The sequence below is a fragment of the Lampetra fluviatilis genome, chromosome 41 (assembly GCF_964198595.1).
Source record: "Lampetra fluviatilis chromosome 41, kcLamFluv1.1, whole genome shotgun sequence".
NCBI classification, from domain to species: domain Eukaryota; kingdom Metazoa; phylum Chordata; class Hyperoartia; order Petromyzontiformes; family Petromyzontidae; genus Lampetra; species Lampetra fluviatilis.
In genome coordinates this window covers 5,388,976-5,410,321 of record NC_136315.1, presented here as the reverse complement: position 1 = coordinate 5,410,321, position 21,346 = coordinate 5,388,976, and the positions used below count along the sequence as shown (strand labels likewise).

Here is a 21,346-nt window from a genome sequence, read left to right as displayed (position 1 = left end):
TTGCGTCCGCAAGTTCATCCGCTCAAGCGTTCACCGTAGACTCGAGGTTACGAACGCGGCACGGTTGCTCCATCTCATGAAAAAAATGTCCTTTCCTCCCCGTTCCTGCACAAACGTCGACCCTTTCAGTGTCTCACTCTTGTGTCCCCCTAGCAGATGGTTGCATACAACGGATGGCTGCGTTTGGAGCCCCTCGTTTACGATTACATTTGGGTCCCCCCCCACCACCATCGTTTCAACGCGTGACACCGCAGCTGCTGCTGGGAGCTCAGTAATCACCGCGACGTGATCTGTTGCCGGGCGGCTGGACGGCGCTCCGGCACACCTCCCCGGCGTGCGTGCGTGCACGCCCCAAAACCCTCCGGCCCGGTCGTGACATCGTCCAACGCCCTTGCGAGCGTCACCCTACGGCCGAGACGAATTTGTAAAATGCAATTGAGAGGACCCGAAAAATTGTCGGCTAACGCGAGACTGAAATGTTGGCAGGATAGTTTTTTAAATATATATTTTTTAATCGTTTAGCTGGCAATTTGCCAATATACACATGCATAACATTAATAGAGTGCTCCAGCAATATTAATTATGTACACTGGCATAAATGCCACGAAATTGACATTGACTGTCATATTGCATTGGTGTGCTAGTTAGTATAATGGTTTATTTATTTACCCAGGAAAGCCTCGCTTGATCTCACCTTTGTTTTCTAGGGGGCATCTTTCTTTGAATATTTAGCTGCTTTAATTTTAAATCTATTTCCTTAAGGGAGAACACTGGAGTGGCTTTATCAAACATTAATATACAAGGGAAAGATGCGAGAGGTCCACACCCCACTTGGTGTACTGCCTACTACAGCACATAATTTCCCTGCAGGTGTGTATGTGTGTGTGTTATGCGGTAGTGTGTGGGGAGCGGTAGTGTAGCGATTAGCACGCCTCCAATGAGTACCTGGTGTGGTGTGTAAACATCGCCACTGGAGAGATAAAGGCAGTCGGGCATGGTGCTGGCCACCCACCCCCTTTGTGTGCCATTTCTGGCCTAACAGCACTTGCTCCAACAGTCCGTTAAGGCTATATGGGGGATCTTTGTCTTATGCACATGTTAGCTCCATGTTTGTGTGGTCCACCAAACCCCATATCTAAGTTGTTGCATTTTAGTCACGTGACACCACACCTTGCCTTGAATTACATTTAACTTGTGCAATGCCATATGGCAGAAAATTTATGTCAGGAATAGAATTCAGCTCAGCATAGCCTAAGTTAACCCAAACCCGCAATCATCTTCATAAAAAAAAAACTCTTGAATCCTCCCACCTGTCCACGGGCAGTGTAACTGGATACTAAATGGATACAGCAATTTTACATTCAATCGGCAGGTGGCATGTGGAGGGGTAAAGTGTGGGCACTCCCACCTCTTCCAAGACTTCTGGCCAGCCTGGAAGAGGAGAAAAAACTACCCTCTAGGGGGGCTTTCTCGGACCCCCTCTAGTGGGGTGACACGGTGGCGAGATGTTAACAACCTCGCCTGCTATGCAGGAGGTTGTGACGCCTGTATATTTGGAGTTTGCGTGTCTCTCTCGCCGTGGCCTTGTGGATTTTTCTCCGGCTCCTCCGGTTTTTCCTTCTACATTGAGAATCAATATACATTGAGAGTATTTGTCTGCTATACATTTCCACGTGATAAGCCACTTAGTTGAGCTATCATTTGTGGCCAGGTGGCTTATGAAAGAGAGCTAAATAACTTACCTGGTAAAATACCAATTTTTTTTTAGTTTAGGTCGTGGAAATGTAAGCATAAGAATGCCCCATCCCATACTCTGCATCTGTAAAAAGAGCTTCATAGCTTCTCGGATTCCTCCTGCAGTCTCAATTATTATTGATTTTGACTCGTTCATCTATCAACGTCTGATGCCTCCTTGGCTGGCACTGGGCAAGGGATAGTAAAAACTGCTGGTGCATGGAGCCAGATGCCCTTCATGCAATGGAAGTTGGTCACTGCACCCAGTAAACCTTGACATTTTTATAGAATATCTCAAAGATCTGTATTCTGTGCATCAGGGAAGAAAATAAAACGGTACTTTGCACAGTCCCCTGTTAAAGCTTGGGGAATAATTTCCTGCTATTTGACGTGACGTGTGATATCTGGATTTTCTTGCGGCATTATTAGTTTTTTTTTTGGTTCATCGTATTTGTTCATTGAATATTCCAGAAAGCTTCCCCTTTGTTCGATGCGGGAGCTTGAGTTTTAGACTTCCCTGTCGTATCTTTTGCTTTTTGTAAAGTATAATTGTTGCGTGTAAGCGTGCAAATAACAACACCCCCGTCCGAAACGCCTCTCCTTCGCATTTTCACCCACCTCAAGATTTAAACCACGCAGTTTATGACGGCACGCCAAACGCGTAAGCAAATCCGTCCTGGGGACCCACCGTCTTCCCTCCGGCTTTAATGCACCAACCGCACAGTAAAAGGCTAACGCCCAAAAGATCCTTAATTCAAAATCCGCTTGCCGGTGCAGAGCCTGTGGTCGTTGGAGGTTCACGTGTGTGGCAGACTAATGATATTCAGCCCTCCTGTCGCGCAGACAGCTCCTCCTTCCGCCCCCGCTGCTCCGGCGCAGGGGAAGGGGTGGGGGGGGGGGACTCGCTCTTTACCGTGCGGCCGCCGTCACCGCTTCTGCCGACCACACTCCTCACGGCTTTTGGCGCGTGTAGCGGTAGCGGCAGCAGCAGCAGCGGCAACGCCCGGCCACCGGTGTCATCGCCCGCCGTGATTCTGAAGCGCGGCACGTCCCCCGTACCGCCTCTCCGTTATCGACGGCCGCCGTGCGATCTTTAGCGTTCATCCCCCAGCCGCGTGCTGTCTTTCTCTCTCTCTCGTGCGCACGTTTCTCGGTCCTCCTATCGCGCTCGCTCGTTCTACCTTACATCGTAACAAAAAGATCGGTGTTCTCGACATTCCCTGTATCGTTTTTATTTTGAGTTTCTTGCATTGCGCTCAACATATCTGGTATGTAAAAGCTTTTCATTGTCTTTGGCGTGCAAGTCTCTTGCACAGGTGGTGGCATTCGCACGTTTCCGAAAAAATAATATCCAATTTTGTCTCGTGCTGCGCGCCGTCGCCTTTCCCCGACGGTTGCTTGCGCCGTTGTGGTGTGGAATTAATGTGAAGAGGCATTTTCTTGCACAGGTCGCTGTGCGCGTTTTTGGATTAGGCGAACGTTTGGCAGAACATACATGCGGCTAGGCGAGCAGAATTTTGAGAAGCTGATCGTGGTGGTCTGTGTTGTGCATTTTGCGTCGTCGAGAAAGCCTCCGTGCGTTTGGCTGCAGCCTGTTTACAGCACGTTGATATAAATTCAGTGGCTTTCAGATTTAATTTGACACCGAGGCTTAGAATTTTAAATTAGCTCTTCATTTATTAATTTACTTATTTCTGTTTACATTGGTTACCTGTTGCGGTAATCCTTGTTGTCATTCCCGCCTGGAGCATTTGCTCACGTTTTACAAAACTAGCCTTTGCTATATATTACATATTCATAAGTAGTCCTATGAAATATTCATCCCTACAGTAGGTTAGACGGTTGGAAGTAAATACAATAATTGGCCAAATTTTAAGCGCGCGTACATCCTGATGCTAACAAAGGCGGGAGGGCGCGGGGACAAATCGCATGCGATGGTTTTTGCGACGTCTGCCTTTCATTGTCCAATGAGTCGTCACTAATAGCAACGTTTGTTGGGCCACGGAGAGGAGCCGCCAGGATAAGGGAAAGAGCAGGAAAAGCTGACGCAAGTGTGAAAGTGGAAGCGGCTAAGGGGGTGGGGGCGGGCTGCATCTGCATTGCCACCTGTGCATTGAGCTGTGTTTGTCCTACGCAGCTGTAGCAGCAGTCCGAGCTCGTTCTTGCTACATAGGCGACGGTATCGGGGTAGGTTGTCTTTTTTTTCTGCAGCATATTTTGCTCTTCCAAAATTATTCTAGCAAATATCGGTGACCACAACAGCTGCTACTGTTTTCTGGAAGAAAATAATTGCCAGTTCGTTTTGATACGCGAAGGTGTGCTTTGCATGTTAGTTGGCTTAATTCTTTAATGCACACAAATCGCACGTTATTGTCAAACGTTATTTTAAAGGCAGTTGAAACGAATTAATTGAAGGTGTCACGGTTCGACGCAAGATAACCAAGCCGCGTCTCCAACAGCCTCCGAGAATCCCAAGATTCCGCGATTTATTACGGGGGCTCCTCCCAAATACAAAAACATTCGGCAGCGTTTAGCTCGGGCGCTCGGGGCCCGTTCTCACCACCGCCGGGGCGCATCTGAACTCGCGTCGACGCCTTTTAGACCACCCGGGGGTTGCCCAGGCCCGGTCGGTGGGCCCGCCCGCTCGCTCGCTCGCCGCCACGATGATCGGGGTGAACAGCATGCAGAGCTCGGCACGGCCGCGCATGCGGTCGGTGGGCTCGGTGCACTACCCCCGCGGCGGCGGGGACTCGGCCAAGCACCGGCAGTGGTCGTCCCAGCGCTCAAAGTCGCTGCGCTCCGGCCCGCCTCCCATCCCCGCCATCGCTTCGGCGACCGCTTCCGAAGCCGCCAAGTTGCCCTCTGTGGTCAACGGCAAGGCCAAGGTACCCGGGGGGGGGGGGCGGAGGCGCGCCGTCTGCGACGGGAGATTGTCTCGCGGCGGCGTGCGCCGTTTTTGGGGGGGTTTGCGTTTTTGTTTGTTTTTGACGTTTTTCGTCGTTTTGTTTCTTTTGGTTTCCAAGTGTTGAATGCGGAGATGTGGCAATCGCGTGCGCGTGTGGGTTCTGACATTTGTCGCGCGCCAAGATATCCGAGCGAGGTGTTTTCAGTCATAATGTAAGGAGGCGGATCCTTCAGTGGTGTTGTGATGGTTAGCTCATGACTCACACATCCAGAGGTCGCCGGTTGGATTTCCCAGCTCGGCATGTTTCTTGATTCTCTCCGCCCCTGTCCACCCGGCATGGGTCCACCGCAGTCGATCGGCAGGTCTCGTGTCGTGGGGTAAAGTGTGTGCACTCCCACCTCTTCCAAGCGGTCTGGCGAGCGTGGAAGAGTCGATAGAATCCCGTACCGAGGGGCTCTCTAGGGCTCCCTTTAGTGGAGGCCTTCTTGGGATCCGAGACCTGAGCAGGAAATTTCAGGGTTGCACCTTTACCCGTATAACGATGCATCGATTTAAAAGTATTTTACGCTCACGACATGTGCGTTGAATTTTTTTTTATTTGCAGTTTTTGAAAATCAAAACAAATAAATAGTGAGGCGAACAAGCCTAAACCAATGAGCAACATTACAATTGAGTTGGGGGAAAATGGAGTTGCTGCAAATGTGAACTCCACCTGTTCCATCTCCGTGGGAGTGTTGCCCCCTCGCACGTGGGTTTACCCCGGGTGCTCCGCTTTCCTTCCACATGTAAGCGCTCAATAATTGACTGGTGGTAGCACCTTCATATTTAGAGGGCAGCAGAGCTTGGGAGACGTGGTTGCTGCTGCCATCCTACTTGTCTGTGGTTCCTCCTCCCGGCGCCTCTTGAGTCGTGCTCTCTTTTAGAGGGAGCGTGAATATTGTGCAGCAGAATTATTATAATTATTTTTCCTCGTTAAGGCAGTGTTATTGTTGGCTTTGTGTACGTATGTTTTATGTTGAACTTTTGCGCCGTATGTAGCCAACCATGCTAATTGGAGGTGCAGAGGAAGAACAACAAACTAAACGCAAAAAAACAGTTCTAAAGAAATTAGTTTGCCAATCTAGATGATTTAAAAGTACATAGCTCCGGTGGCTTCGTGATATCGGTAGGAAGAGCGTTCCAGACGGCCGCAGAAGCGCATCTGAAAGCGCCACGCGATGTAGTGACCGTCTTTGTTCGGTGGTTAGCCATCGATGAGAAGCCTCGTATTTGGATCTGCCACGGGAAAGGCAGCGGCGCAATCCTCTTTCTCTCTCCCCACCTGCTGGACACGGGAATCTAACTCCGCCTGGGTGCAGGTGTCCAAATGCTTGCGTTGCCAGTCCGAGGTGCCTCGCTTAAGCCGTCGCGTTTCACAAGCGGCGTGCGAACGGCGCGTCCATCGGAACACGTACATATGCGGCGTTTTGAACGTGGCATTGTGTTTTCTGTTGTCTTGAGAAAGCTGTGGCCCTGGGAAAACCAGAATAGACGAAATCTTATAATGCAAACGGTGTCAACGTTTGCTTAACTGGCTTTGTTGCTGTTCTATTTTATTGAGTTATCATAAGCCTTTGTGTGCGTGTTTGGTGTGTGTATCCCAGTGGCGATTGTTTGAACCGTTCCTGAGCCTCCCCTTGGTCGACTCAGCCATAAATGAGTGCCTGGTGCAGTGTGTAAATTAAGCACTGGAGAGACAAACAAAGACTGCCTGGGAATGATGCTGGCGACCCAACAAAAGAACTAAACAATTGTGTGTTCATTATCACGATGAGCTGCTATCGATCCACTGCTGGATGAGAGGTCTCCCGAAGCCGTTGCCATCTCTCATAGTCCTGCGATGCAACGTTCCATCTCGCAACCTGCACACCCGCTGACGTCATCGCTCCGTCTCCGCGACGGGCGTCCTCTGCAGCATTTTTCCTGTTTTGATTCCCGCTCAACGCTCTGACCGAGCGAGTTCCCTCCTTCCTGAGGAAATAAGATAATTGCCTGTAATAGCTACGAGTTATAATTAGCTGTGTATATATATATACCCATGCTTGAACGTAGGCTTTTTTTGAATATATTTATTTAATTGCCTATCATGCTCCACAGCACATAATGATTTATTACGCTTGAAATATTTTTTTTTTAAAATTACTTATGCAGTGCCATATTTGTTGAATTTTTTTTGGCGTATCTTTTGATTCACACTTGCATTTCTTAACTGCGTGGTTCTATTAATTTCTGCTCAGAAAAGATAATCTTCTTTCATATGGCTGGTGTAGATGCAGAGCAACAACTGCAATTTCACATTCAGGTGATCAAGTCCAGACAACCGCTTCAGGAGCAGTGGAGTGGTAGTGTATCATCATCGCCGTCATGTCTCCTTCGTATTTACAGATCGGGGCATTGCGTCGTTATACGGTCTGTTCTGGCTGACCACAGTTGCCCACTGGAAAGTTTTTAATTTTCCATTTGTGCATCAGGTATCCGCATCTGCCGTGGTTTGAGCAGTGGATGCGGCTTAGGGTGGACAATGAGCAGCTTCGCGGAAGATCAAAAGCAGGGATCGTCTGCGTTGGGTCTCAGTGGGCTCACAGTTAATGATAAATACATCTTTTCTATTTTCTGTCTTTATTGCAAATTATAAAATAATATATTGTGCTTGGAGAAATTGACATTCACTACACAAAACTGCTACAAGGCATTCCTTATGGATAATGATGATAATGAAGTTCATCACATTTGTCACTATATCACAGACAACAACAAGCGTCATTTTACACGAAGTGGCAGTGACGTCACCATGGCGCTTTAGTGCCAGCCTGGGTGCACTTTGAGGCCACGTGAAGTGTCAAAGGTTAGCTGACAGGAGGTCACGGGACAGACCCAGGTGCTATTGCTTGACTGACTGAGATGACTGGCAGATGTACCAACTGCTATCCCCACTGTGTCAGTACACACACACACACATGGGATGCTGCCGTGGTGTCATGGCTAGCACATTAGATTTGCTTATCCAGAGGTCGCCAGTTCAATTTGCCGGCACAGAGGTAGAAACAATGTTGCAAGTTTCTTGAATCCCCCTGCCTCTGTCCACCCAGCAGGATTAATGTGTACACCGTGGTTAGTCCATCGGCAGGTCCGCGTGTGGTGGGGTATATTTCGATTTAAAGCTTTCGTGACTGCAGGGATTCATCTTCTTTGTTCTTTCGGTAAAAGTCACGTACAAGGGAAATAATAAAATAATAAAAATAAAACATAATAAAATAATTCTCACGACGTTTCGGCCACAACGCAAGCAGCCGTCCTCAGGTGAAGAACAGGTCTGTCGGAAAGACAGCGTCTGAATGAACACCACCAGGCTTGGCAGCGTAGATTTAAGCTGGGTTGGAGGGGGATGAGCGCCTTGACAAAATAATTTGCATATCAAGAGGAATTTAGCATATTTATGGGAAATGCAGATATGGGATTAGTCACTACTTGTGGAATGCGTAGGAGGTGGGCGGGGGGTTTCAAAGTCATATTATGCGTGGTGGGGTATAGTGTGGGTACTTCTGGCCAGTGTAAGAAGAGTATATACCTACTCAAGGGGTTCTTGAAAGCGCCCCACTAGTGGAGGCCCTACCACCCAGGCCAGCAGTAGTGTGAGCAAGGCGGTTGCAGGGCTGCACCTTTACAAAAGCAAATATCCCCCCGTATAGCCTTAACAGACTGTTGGGGCAGGTGCTGTTAGCGAGCACCTACAAAGGCCTGAAGGGCACGTGATGGGGTGGGTGGCCAGCACCACGCCAGGCCACATTTGTCTCCCGAGTGCCGATGTTTACACGTCGCACCAGATAGGCATTTGACGCTGAGTCGACTTAGGGGAGTCCCAGGACCAGTTCAGATAATCGTCAGTGGTATTGGCCATGATCAGGAATCGAACTCGGGTTGCCGGGTTCACTAACCGCTACACTACCACTTTACACACACACACAGCAAGAGACAACGCGGAAGGGTGAGAGGTTACGTGAGGATGACTCCCCTTGAGTTTTCCCACTTTACCGCCCGCAATTAAACTAATTTTCTCACGAGTAAGTTATGGCTCCCGCGGATTTCTGTTGCCGCGTGGTCATAACTACGCTTGAACAGAACAAATCTGCACACCTTTGTTCCGTTGTGGGGGGCTGGCAGCAGCCTCCAATTAACGTTCCTTTAGATTTATTATTTCTTCGCCTCGTAGTTGCTGGCATTTCTTTGAATTAATGGACTCTTGACTTTTTTTTATCCATTCCACACCCCCCACCCCCCACCGCTCCCCCTATTTCATGGAATTGGATTAATGTTGATGTTTAAGGTCATGGTATTTCATGCGCTGCGTTAGAACCACGTAATAAATGGCCACAGCGGAGCTCGGAGACTCGCGCTGAACCTTAGTGCTCGGGCCTGGAAGATTAGCTCTTTGTTTTAATCACGTTTCAGGGCATGTGATGGTGGTGGTGATGATGATGATGTTTGTTTTGATTGCGTTTTTTCTTCTCCTCGTGTTGTTCACAGGCTCTTTACAATTCCATCAAGAATGAAAAACTGGAATGGGCGATGTAAGTACCGCATGCTTCTTTTGAGAAATACTGAATAAACACCCGAAAGCAGAAAATTGATTTCCATTTACTGACGATGAAAGCTCGAGTGGGGAAGCATTCCTTCTCCCCAGAGCCTCTTATCAGCCAACAGCCTTTGACTGCCAATATACACTTGCGTATTCGCATTGTAAACTGTTTAAACATTCATATGACTTTGAAAGGACTCCAATTTTGAGAAGTATTATGGATCACACTGTCAGCGTTTTTGCCCCCAGCCTGAGGATTTCCACTTCTAAGTTTAAACAAAATAAAAAACCCATGCAGTGATAGTTTGATGTCGAGGTTAGTGATCCATTCAACGTCTTCAGGCGAGGCAGAGTGATTGGTCGGGGCCTGGAGTTCGGTGACACGTGGGGCGATCGTCTGACTTGCCACCACACAAGTCAGACGATCGCAATTTGGGCTGCTCCTCACGTTCCACCTGTGGAGCAAGGTGGGCCGCATCTTGAGTGGTGTCGTATTATGCAACTGGCTGGCAAAAACCAGGACTTAATTTCTCAGGAAGATGAACATATTTCCCAGCTTCCTCATACGATGAGGCAGTCCTGGGGAAACCATGGCAGTTGTGTATATTAACCTTCTTTCGTACCATACATAGCCTAACCATGCTAATCGTAGGTGCGAAACCCCGTCCCACGCGCGTTTGACGCGTGTATTTGAATCCACAATGCACCCTTGGCGTGAGGACACCACCAGCCGTGAAGGTGTGTGCTCGCCGAGGTTACGTCGAGTGCTTGACGTCCGTGTGCGAAGATCCTACAAGCAGGGGCGCGTCGCCCAATGGTCAAACCTGCAGCCGCCCTTTGTCTTCAGGGGACCGTGGTTGTTTAAAGGATCCCGATATACTTGAGTAGATTCACTGATAGTAGGCCCTGGGCATTTCAATGCATGAAATCATTCGTGCAGTCACAGTAGATTAAGTGTAGCGGATGGAATAATTATTATTTTACAGAAAATGTCCCAAAGCCATCTTCTTTCCAAAACAAGATATAGCTACGATCCCGAAAAACAATAGCTCCAAAAAATGAACGTCAGTAATTTAAAGAGGGCAGCGAATGAAAAATAGTTTTAAGATGAGATTCAAAAATACCAACGGTGGCCTGAGTATCTGATGACCTGGGACAAAGAATTCCACAGTTGTGGAGCGGAGGAACCAAATGCTCGGTCACCCGTGGAGTCTCGTGTCAGGGAATCGGCAAGGGTCCAGAGTCTTGATGACTTAGACGCCTCCATACACTTCAATGTTACATTCTCTCATATACCTCAATGTTAGACGCTCCCATACACTTCAATGTTAAATGTTCCCATACGCTTCAATGTTAAATGCTCCCATAGACTTCAATGTTAAACGCTCCCATAGTCTTCAATGTTAAACGCTCCCATAGACTTCAATGTTAAACGCTCCCATAGACTTCGTTGTTAAACGCTGATATACACTTCAATGTTACACGCTCCCATAGACTTCAATGTTAAAGGCTCCCATAGACTTCAATGTTAAACGCTCCCATAGACTGCAATGTTAAACGCTCCCATAGACTTCAATGTTAAACGCTGCTATACACTTCAATGTTACACGCTCTCATAGACTTCGATGTTAAACGCTGCCATAGACTTCAACGTTAATGCTCCCATACACTTAAATGTTAAACGCTCCCATAGACTCCAGTGTTAAACGTTTCCATAGACTTCAACGTTAAACGCTGCCATAGACTTCAACGTTAAACGCTCCCATAGACATTGATGTTTCGTGCGGGTGCAGAACAGAAAAGCCGATCCTTCGGCCAGACCATTTGTGTGGAATCTGGGCTACCTGCTACAGCTTTCAAATGCCCCCACAACACACGGGGCAACATTGCAGAGCCTCGAGACACACACACAACGTGAACAACATGAACGTTGATAGCCTTACATCACAAAAGCTTTGAGATAGACACGCATACGCACCACACACACACAACCGGCACCTCGGAACGCTCGTAACAGGATACTTGATCAAATTACACAACGAACTTTGAGACATACAAAACGTGAACCTTGGAATGCCAACAATAAGTATGTTAAGAAGCGCAAAATTAACGTTGAGGTGCACACAACACAACCACTGATAAACTTACATATGAAACCTTAATACATACATCACTGATTTTCATGCTTGTATACAACATAAACCTTGAGAGACTGCCACAAAAATCAACATTAAGACGATCTAGATTTGAAGTTTCCATGACTGCAGGGATCCATACTCTTTGGTTTTTTCGGTAAAGTCACGTAGGTGAAAAAAATAAACAAAATTTAATCACGACGTTTCGGGCGCAACACAAGCGTCCGTCATCAGGTGGGACAACCACAGCAAGAAACACTTTTTCTGTGGTTGTCCCACCTGATGACAGATGCTTGTGTTGCGCCCGAAACGTCGTGATTCAATTTATTTTATTTTTTATACCTACGTAACATTAAGACTTTCACATAGCACGATGAGAGACGCTCACACACACACGCACACAACACAGACCTTGAGGTGCACAACATAGGCCTTCATCTATTCACATTACACAAACCTCGAGACCCTGACACAACAGTAACCAACCCTGGGTCTCAAGCAACGAGACCAGCGCATGCAACACAACATTCCTCATCTCCAAACAGTTGCAGACCACATCGCGGTGTCCAATAACCTCTGACCCTGTCCTGTAACCGCGTATTCCCATTCGTGCTTTCCACGTCCTCTCTCTGGGTAAGCTGTGACGCTCTCCCGCGGTTTCTGTTAGGGGCAATTTTCCCCGTGAGGCATTGCCGATGGGGAGAGGTGGCAGGTGTCCTATGGCCTTTGATGTAGCCATCCCATTCACCGTGACCTTGGCCAGAGATTGCCTGCCATTACTCAGCACTCGCACCAACCAAGCTGAACATTATTGGCAAGCTGCTTTCCTAACCTTACGTTATCCCCCCCCCCCCCGCCCTCTCCTCCGACTATTGCCGCCCGATGTATTTATATATATACGTGCTCTGGTGCGGAATAAAAGAGAGGTTATATGGAAAGCAGTTTTTTTGTGCGCCAAAGCAATTTTCTCACTCCGAAATTACTTCTTGTACCTGAGATTGAGGGGAGATGTTTGTGGAGGGTGAGATTGTTGTTGTTTTTCTGTTTATTTTCAACCAAAACCACGGTGCATTTGAACGTACGGACGGTTCTAAAAGTAGTTGTCTTTCTGTCTGGACTCTGGGTCGCGGTGGAAAATGCTTGCGGTTCATTTATCACGGCTTTGCAATAAATCTTCGTGGCAAGCAGAGCAGCGTCCTTGACATCTGCATCTTGGGACGGGGGTCCGATCGAAGATGCGGCATTTTTCGTCGAACCCGTGCAGTGTGGGGGGAGGCTCGTCTTTGTCCAAGTTATTCTCTCCCATCCTCTCCTCTCCGTCGCTCTTCAATATTCTACATTCATTGAAACGGAATTGTGTGCATCATCGGGACTGACACGTCGATTGCAACCATCAGCTTAGTTGTGCACAGAGCCCGTCACGTTTATTTCGGATGCTGATGTGCGTGACAAGGCGCGAGACATTTTTGTCCCGAGCGAGCTCTCGGCACCGTCGGGCTGAATCTGCCGCTTGCAATGAGAGGGCAGTCAGGAGACACTACCTGTGTGCTCTCATTCGATAGGGCTTCACGTTCCTTTGCAGTGTCCCCAGGGCCATTTTTGAAAGTGATGGCCTCTGTGCCGTAAGCCTCTCCTACCTTAAATTTATTAAGTTTTGATGACCCCTTTTAACATGTGTAAACAATTGCGACGGAGTGGTTGATGCAGATTATAATGATATTATTAAAGCTGAACATTTTCCACAATAATTGACAATTCTTACTCTTTGGTTCTTTCGGTAAAGTCACGTAGGTATGGATTCCTGCAGTCACGGAAGCTTCAAATCAAGAATGGACAATTCTGTATTCATAACGACACAACTCGGAATAAAATTCTTTTAATTCTGTCTGACGAAAAAACATTGTGCCCAAAGGTTGGTCAGTATTCAGTCATGTGGCAGGCTCATCCTAAAGTCATAAAGTCTCGTGCTAAGCACTTAAATGTACATTATCATCAGTAAAGCAATAAGATTGCCTCCCATGTAGTGGTGATGCTCACACAAATGGAAGCCTGGCAAGGCCTGCGACCGCTTACTCAAACATGTCAGCGGTTTCCCTCTCAAACGATCATGGAGGCTGTGCTCATCTCCTGTTTGCAGCCCTGAGCAAGTGGTGAAAATTCCACATTCCTATGGCGGGAGTGAGTCTATCCCAACGACAACCGCTGTTGATCTTCCCTTCACAAAGCGGTGTTCGTCTCATCGATCCCGGAGCGACCATGGGCTGTTCAATCTCCAATCAGGATTTGAACTCACGACCTACCAATTGCGAGCCGTTCGCTCTGCTCGCTGCTGAGTCACCTTGCCAGAATGTCCCAGTGGGTACACAGCGGTCGAAGCAAATGTTTTCCTCGCAATAACCTACGACGTTTTTCTGCATAACATCGTTTAACGTGAGCGGAAAAAAATGTGCATATGTGCGAGTTGACATTTGTTTTAAGTTGTCATTTTATTGAGTTCAGGTGTCTGTACTGTGGGACTACTATTAATCTGGTGAAAAATTCCATAGGTCAGCTCACGGTCCTTAGAGGCGTTGACGCGCCCCAGCGGCAGCGCGTTCACCTTGTGTGCAGAGTTTGTGTATTACACACAGCAGCATGACGGACTACTGTCAAACTACTACAGACTGTGTCTGTGAAACATTGCACCTTCGTGATGGCATTGAGCGAAAATAAACAACGGCGTGAATTACAAATTCGTTACATTTCAGTGGTCCACCAAGCCACAGTAGCTATATTTTAAGAAATTGCAACAAAAATTTGGTAACTGTACAGTATGTTAATGGGTTGTCCTGTCCATATCCTCTACCTTTCTTTATCAACCTATGATCACTCGTGACCATCTCCCATTGTCGCCACAACCGTCCACAACACCACACACCATCCCCCCCCCATGTGATCTCAACTTTACCGCCACCCACCATAATCATTGCCATCATCATGATCTCAACTCTCACCACCACCATCATCACCACCGTCACTTGCCACTGTCGCCTCTCAATGTCATCACACCGCCTGCACCATTATCACCACCACCATTATGACTGAAACGTCCATCTCCACTACCACCACCGCCACCACCACCACCAACTCACCTACCACACCACCGACCGCCACGCACCTCCGCCCCACAGAGACCAAGATGAGCTGCGGAAGTCTGTCCCGGAGCTTCCGGACAGCAAGAACCTTCCGAGCAAGGCGATCACGGGCAGCAACCCCTTCCTGCCGATCATCCACGACCCCAACGCGGCGACGTACAAGCAGGGCGTCCTCGTGCGCAAGATCCACGCCGACGCGGACGGCCGCAGGAGTGAGCCCCTCGCACGATAGCATTTAAAATAAAAACGACAGGTCCCCCCCCCCCCCCCGCGTAGCCCGTAAGAGACCGTCGGGGCGAGTGCCGTTCACGAGCGGCACCGATGAAAGCCGGCAAGGCGCACGAGGGGGTGGGTGGCCACCACCACGCCCGGCCGCCTTTGTCTCCCCAGTGGCGATGTTCACACACCGCACCAGGTACTCGTTTAAGGCTGAGTCGACCTAGGGGAGGCCCAAGACCGGTTCAGATAATCGTCACTGGTGTTTGCCGTGAGCGGGAACTCGGGTCGCCGGGTTCGTAGCACAAACCGCTACACTACCACCCCTCGCCATCTACAATCGTGTTAACATAGACACACACGCGCACACACATGCGCATACATGCACAGATACACTCACGAGGGTTGCCGCGGTAGCGTGATACCGCAAGTGAATACAAACGTGACCAACTGATTGCCTGCTCGTATGAGCATCGCAGTGGCGTGTTCATCTCCTGTTTACAGCCCTGAGGCAGTGGTGAAAACTCTGCATTCCTATGGACAATCATTGTTGTCTTCCTCACACATTGGTATGGATTTTATCGACGCCGGAGGAATGATGGGGCTGAGTGAACCCACAACTTGGATTTGAAACTTGCAACCTTCCGACTGCGAGCCACCATGCCGATATCCGGTACGATGTAAAAAGCACGGGCCATTTTGCAGTTGTGATTGTCATCGCCAGTTACAATTCTTCAATATGTAATTTGCAGATATGACCGTGAAACACGCTTGGCGAGATTATCCGTGCGCCGCTTCGGTGCGGCCCTGGCAATTTTGTCGGGAAGCGCGATGTTTTTCCGTCAACATTTTTAAAAATTCTGTTTTGTGCCACAGTGCCACTTTTCCTCTCCCGCGCTCCCCCCACCGAGTAAGCTGCGAAGAGCGTAGAGGCGCTCTTCGCATCTTACTCGAGAGAAGGCGATGGTAGTGGAGCGAATGGCGATGGTAGTGTAGAGATAGCGATGGTCGTGGAGAGATGGCGATGGTAGTTGAGCGATGGTAGTTGAGCGATGGTAGTTGAGCGATGGTAGCGGAGCGATGGTAGTTAAGCGATGGCGATGGTAGTGGAGCGATGGTAGTGGAGCGATGGTAGTGGAGCGATGGCGATGGTAGCGGAGCGATGGCGATGGTAGTGGAGCGATGGTAGTGGGGCGATGGTAGTGGAGCGATGGCGATGGTAGTAGAGCGATGGTAGTGGAGCGATGGTAGTGGGGCGATGGTAGTGGAGCGATGGCGATGGTAGTAGAGCGATTGCGATGGTAGCGGAGTGATGGCGATCGTAGTGGAGCGATGGTAGTGGAGCGATGGTAGTGGAGCGATGGTAGTGGAGCGATGGTAGTGGAGCGATGGTAGTGGAGCGATGGCGATGGTAGTGGAGCGATGGTAGTGGGGCGATGGTAGTGGAGCGATGGCGATGGTAGTGGAGCGATGGCGATGGTAGTAGAGCGATTGCGATGGTAGCGGAGCGATGGCGATCGTAGTGGAGCGATGGTAGTGGAGCGATGGTAGTGGAGCGATGGCGATGGTAGCGGAGCAATGGTAGTGGAGCGATTGCGATGGTAGCGGAGCGATGGCGATCGTAGTGGAGCGATGGTAGTGGAGCGATGGTAGTGGAGCGATGGCGATGGTAGCGGAGCGATGGTAGTGGAGCGATTGCGACGCTAGCGGAGCGATGGCGATCGTAGTGGAGCGATGGCGATCGCGGGAGGAGACTGCTTCGAAATGTGACACCTTGACAAGTCGGCGGCGATTGCTCCAGAGGGAGAGACTGGAGGGGAGTCCAAACAATACAAAGCCACTAATGAGACAAAATGACGGGACCGTGCGTGCGCACCGGGAGGTAGAGCCGTGAAAACAGAACCTCTGGCGAAAGCTGCGAGTCACAAACACTTCTGCTTTCCGTTGCGCGGCAGCTGGGCGAGCAATCGCGGCTGACGTTCGCTCGCGTCCGCGTAGCTGCAGGGCGCAGGTTCTTTTTTTTCCCAGTGTTTTTCTATTTTGAAAAAATATTTACATCGTCCGCCTCCGTGTGGATTCTCACCTTTTCAGAGCATTAAATCCCTGCGAGATTTCAGAAGAGTACGCGGTTGAGATATTGATGCAGTGAGATGAGAGAAGTGTAAATAAAAACCTCAGCGAGACGAGAGGATAAGAGATGCAGGCCAGATGGAGAGGAGTGAGATTATTTTGGCTTGTTAATTGAGATTTGATCTGTGATCTGAGATTTTTTGACATGCCCCATATTTTTTTTTCTCACGAATTTGGCAGGGTTTGGGGCCTTCAGCTGATTGGTGGCGGGGGGGCCTAAGCTTTTGCTTGGTGTGCTTTTGCCTCTCGCTGCCTCGCTTGGAAATGTATCACCGGGAAGCAACGAGTGCACTTTACGATGCATCTCTTCTCCAATTTACAGGGACCCCCAACTACGTTAAGCCTCGGTGCCTGTGCTGTTTAGCCAGGTGAAGCAGCAGCAGCAGCGTGACTTCATATAGTTTCAGCAGCCATTCTGTATCACGGCAAAGCACTTTGAAGCAAATTGGATTGCTTTTGTTGTTCAGATTTTAACTACGAGAAACTATTATCTTGCGTGCACCCGACCGCTTGGAGAGTCTGTTTGTTTATTCGATTTCCATGCCTAATGACCCTCTGCAATGGCCCTGATTATGCGGTGGAGTTGATGCCTTTACCAATTTCACCGTCAGGAAATGGTAGCTATCATTTACATACATGTATTATACTATGTTGTGAGCTTCTTTCGCACCGTACACAGCCAGCCGGATTTTTCCAGTTATTATTGCCTTTCAATGTTTCTCTACCTCTTTTAAGCTCCATCAGCGGTTTCATTGAGCGTGGAGAGATGGAAAAATAATATACAAGTCTGGGAGCAGATGCGGCCGATTAATTATCGCAACTGTCACATCTCTAAAGTTTAGGGTAATAGAGTACCCTATCTACAGATTAGCTAACGTTGATCAATATTAGCCAGAATTGCCCCATTTACACTCAGCTAGCCAGGATGAATTATAACCATACGCTCTCCCCACTGTTATTTATGACACATGTAACGTGGGCTGTCCCAAGCACCGAGTCGGGGTGGCTCTGCCATAGGCCATTCCATCTTGCTGCCAATGCTGCAATTGACCTTGTTTTCTGTACTCGAGTTGCTTTTTAATCTGGCTTTGCGCAGCAATGGCATTTCCGCCGGACTTAAAATATTGTCGGCTAGAGCCCTTTCCCCCTTCCCCCCTTGTTGTTAGCGTAATATGTACAGCTATTCTAGATTTGAAGCTTGCGTGACTGCAAGGATTCATATTCTTAGGTTTTTTCGGCAAAGTCACGTAGGTAAAAAAAATTAAAAAATTATTTTTTATTTTATTTCTATTTTATTTTACTTTTATTAATTTTTTTTTACCTACGTGACTTTACCGAAAATTATAAAAAAAAACCTAAGAATATGTACAGCTATCCCAATAATGTTTCTTTAGGCCGGTGTTCCAAAGTGACAAGATACACCGTGATAATTTTTGACGGTCGTATCGCTTGCGGTTGAAATTTCCGAGTGCCAGTGAACTCCATGTTGGTCATCTCAGTATCGTCCTGCCATCGGCCGCACCGTCGGAGTATACCCACTCTTGTAAGATCTCAGAAGTCAAAGCAGGTTGGAGTCTGGTTAGGACTTGGATGGGATACGGCCAAGGAATATTTCGGCTTCGCGTAGGCTTTGCCTCTTAAGTGTCTCAGCAGAAGGGAGTGCAGTGATGGCTGTTTTAATCTATCCGTGTGGAGCCTTGAGTGCTACGTCAAATTCATGGGTTTTCTCCCGTGATTCCTCCCGCATGCGAAACATCGTGAATGTTATTCTCTTTTCAGTATATAATAGTCAAGTTATTTACCCCTGAGACTCATTGAGTCTCCAGATTATATTTCAAGAGGGCCCTTCTGAGGTTGGGTATACAGTATTTGCCCAAATTCTGTTAATGATTGGCTCAATGTGGGAGGACATCGGATTGCCCAGAAAAAATCCCCATACATATGAGGGGATGTCGTTTAACTCCTCCATCTCCTTGCCTCCTTGTATTCCCTTGCCTACAACGCCTGGCAAGCCCGGATGATCATTGAGGTGCCGACCAGGTTCAAACTTGCTTCGCCTTCGAGTTCGGATGATATCGAGCACATTCAAAGGCAATTGGCCAAGCATCCCAATGCAGGAACCTCCTAAAAAAGTCCTGTTACTCGCCGAGATTTTACTGGATAAATGACAGACACTCTGATTATTACTCTTTGGTTCTTTCGGTAAAGTCACGTAGGTATAAAATAAAATAAATCGCGACGTTTCTATTGCAACACAAGCAATCATCATCAGGTGGGAAATCCACAGCAAGAAAAAAATGTTTTCCTGATTATTATTGTTGTTGCTGCAGTACAATGTCGCATATCCGACTGAGATATAGGCAGACATGTGAAAAGTTGGATGTGAATATATATAGCATATGGTTGTGTTACTGCACTGGGTGTGGGTGGTTCATTGGTCAGGGCGGATAGTCGACGCTGTGCCGTATTTCCGTTGTCACCAGAACACTTTATGTTGAGTTGCCAGATTCTGCTGGGGCATCGCCCAATGGAGGAGATACAGGGGAGAACGTTTTTCGTCGGGGCTTCTCTACCGACGAAGGCCGTGCCTCTCTCCTGACGTTTGTGTTGCGTGTGCGTGTCGTTCCAGCGCCGCTTGGCAAGCGAGGGTGGAAATCTTTCCACGCGGTGCTCAAGGGGATGATCCTCTATTTGCAGAAGGTTTGTGACATCCCTTGCGCAGTCACCACCATCGCCACCTAATTTCACACGTAGGCTTTTCGCGACCAGCATTACGATTCGCAGTTAATTTCTCTTGGGGTAGATCGCGTAGGTATTATGTCAATCGGAGCCATAATCCTCTCCCAGCACCCAGCCAAAGCCCAACAAATCATGTGGGAAGCCGTGCCGATTGATTTTTGTTTTTCAGCGAACCGGTCACTTTGAAAAGCGAGCAACGTATTGTACGACGTTTTGCTGGAGATGAAATCCATCATCATCAGGTATTGTTAGTAAAAGCTCACATCTCTAGTGAATGCGCTTCCCGACATAGATGCTTAACCCTTACCAATTCCGATGACGTACGCGTACCTCATCGGACGGCGTTGGAAGAATAACTAAAGTAAAATAACTTTGTCGGGACATCTTCAGTTCAGAAGACTTACCGAGGCTCCCACAAGGCCATGCGGGAGGGCGTGTGGCACAGTTTGGCGCCAGCTATTATAGAGTGGCGGTCGTGTCGCTACTGTTCTCTGCAGTGAGTACGATGTCTTCAAAAACAGCTGCGATACGCCTCTCTAAATAAAATTAGAGCAAGCCACTCGCGCGTTCCGGGATTCAGCGGTGAACGGGACCCCCATTCTGCTACTTGGAGACGTCTCAGAAACGAGAAAGGGTTAATTAGGTGCCATCATCAGAATCATAATCGCGACCGTGGCAGTCACTTCCTGCCACCACGTCCACCGTCGTCATCACTAAGGCTCCCAACGATTCAGGTTCTATTGGGCGGCGTGATGAATTGTCGCGATAAATTAGCCACTGGTAAAGGAAGTCTCATAGTATAACTCCAGTTGTTAGGGATGTGATGATATACCCTGCAATTCAATGAATCGTCAAGATTTAGGGTTTATGATTCATTATTCTTTTTTACATCGTGGTGGATATAGTGGCCTCTAGTGGCTGGAGTGGTCACGTGAACCTCGTCAGGTAAATTGTACGCGAGTTAAAGACCATCGATTCGACGCATGCGTCGTGAGCTTAGGAATTGATGCATCGTTTCTCCATTAAATTATCATCATGGCCACCGTTGTGTTTTATTTTACAACATGAAGACATCTGTCCATACTGTGACCAGCATCAACAGCAACTCTGCGTCATAAATAATGTACGACCAGCTACGGTAATCCGCTTTTATCAACGTCATTGTTATTATGGCCACATCAGCCGTGACAGGTCACATGATTGGTGTGCTTGGCAGCATTCCAACAAGGCTCATGCCCGAAGCTATAATTTGGTTGATTGTCGCCTGAGTGTGTATTAACCCTGTGATTGTGCTCATACAAACAAAAAAAACACAGCATGAATCCAAGCGCTGCTGCTAAACCATTGCCTTCAAACAAAAAGGGAAAAAAATGGGGTCATTCCTTTTCTGTAATTGCGTGAACAAAGCACGGTAATAACAAAGCACGGTCCTGCATTGGGATGTTTGGCTGGTTCTCGTTTTAAACGAGTGCCTTGCATGTGGGAGGAAGCTGGAGAACACTCAACCATTCGAGGAGATAACACCGAACACGTCGGCACAGATGGGTTCGTGAACTCAATTGCTGTCGAATAGCCTTCGTGTAGCACCAGGGAGTTCCACAGATCTCTGCGTGACCCACCAACTCTTACCGCCAAAGTCCCGGGTCGCAGCTGCTGCCTGGTGTCGGAGTGTGTAACGTGATGCTGTCTAATAGCCGTCATGTAGCAGCAGGGAGTTCCACAGATCTCTGCGTGACCC

General features: G+C 48.3%; 1 protein-coding gene across 10 annotated transcripts in view; it reads left to right on the top strand.

Annotated features, from left to right (window-relative positions):
• Window positions 1-21,346, top strand: part of LOC144946477 (PH and SEC7 domain-containing protein 2-like) — a 173,268-nt gene that overhangs the window by 130,022 nt on the left and 21,900 nt on the right. For all 10 annotated transcript variants that reach the window (XM_078875383.1, XM_078875381.1, XM_078875386.1 and 7 more), the window contains 3 exons: window positions 9,203-9,246; window positions 14,560-14,735; window positions 19,499-19,569. In XM_078875383.1, coding sequence (XP_078731509.1) covers window positions 9,203-9,246; window positions 14,560-14,735; window positions 19,499-19,569 — 291 coding nt within the window. The remainder of the gene's footprint in view (window positions 1-9,202; window positions 9,247-14,559; window positions 14,736-19,498; window positions 19,570-21,346) is intronic.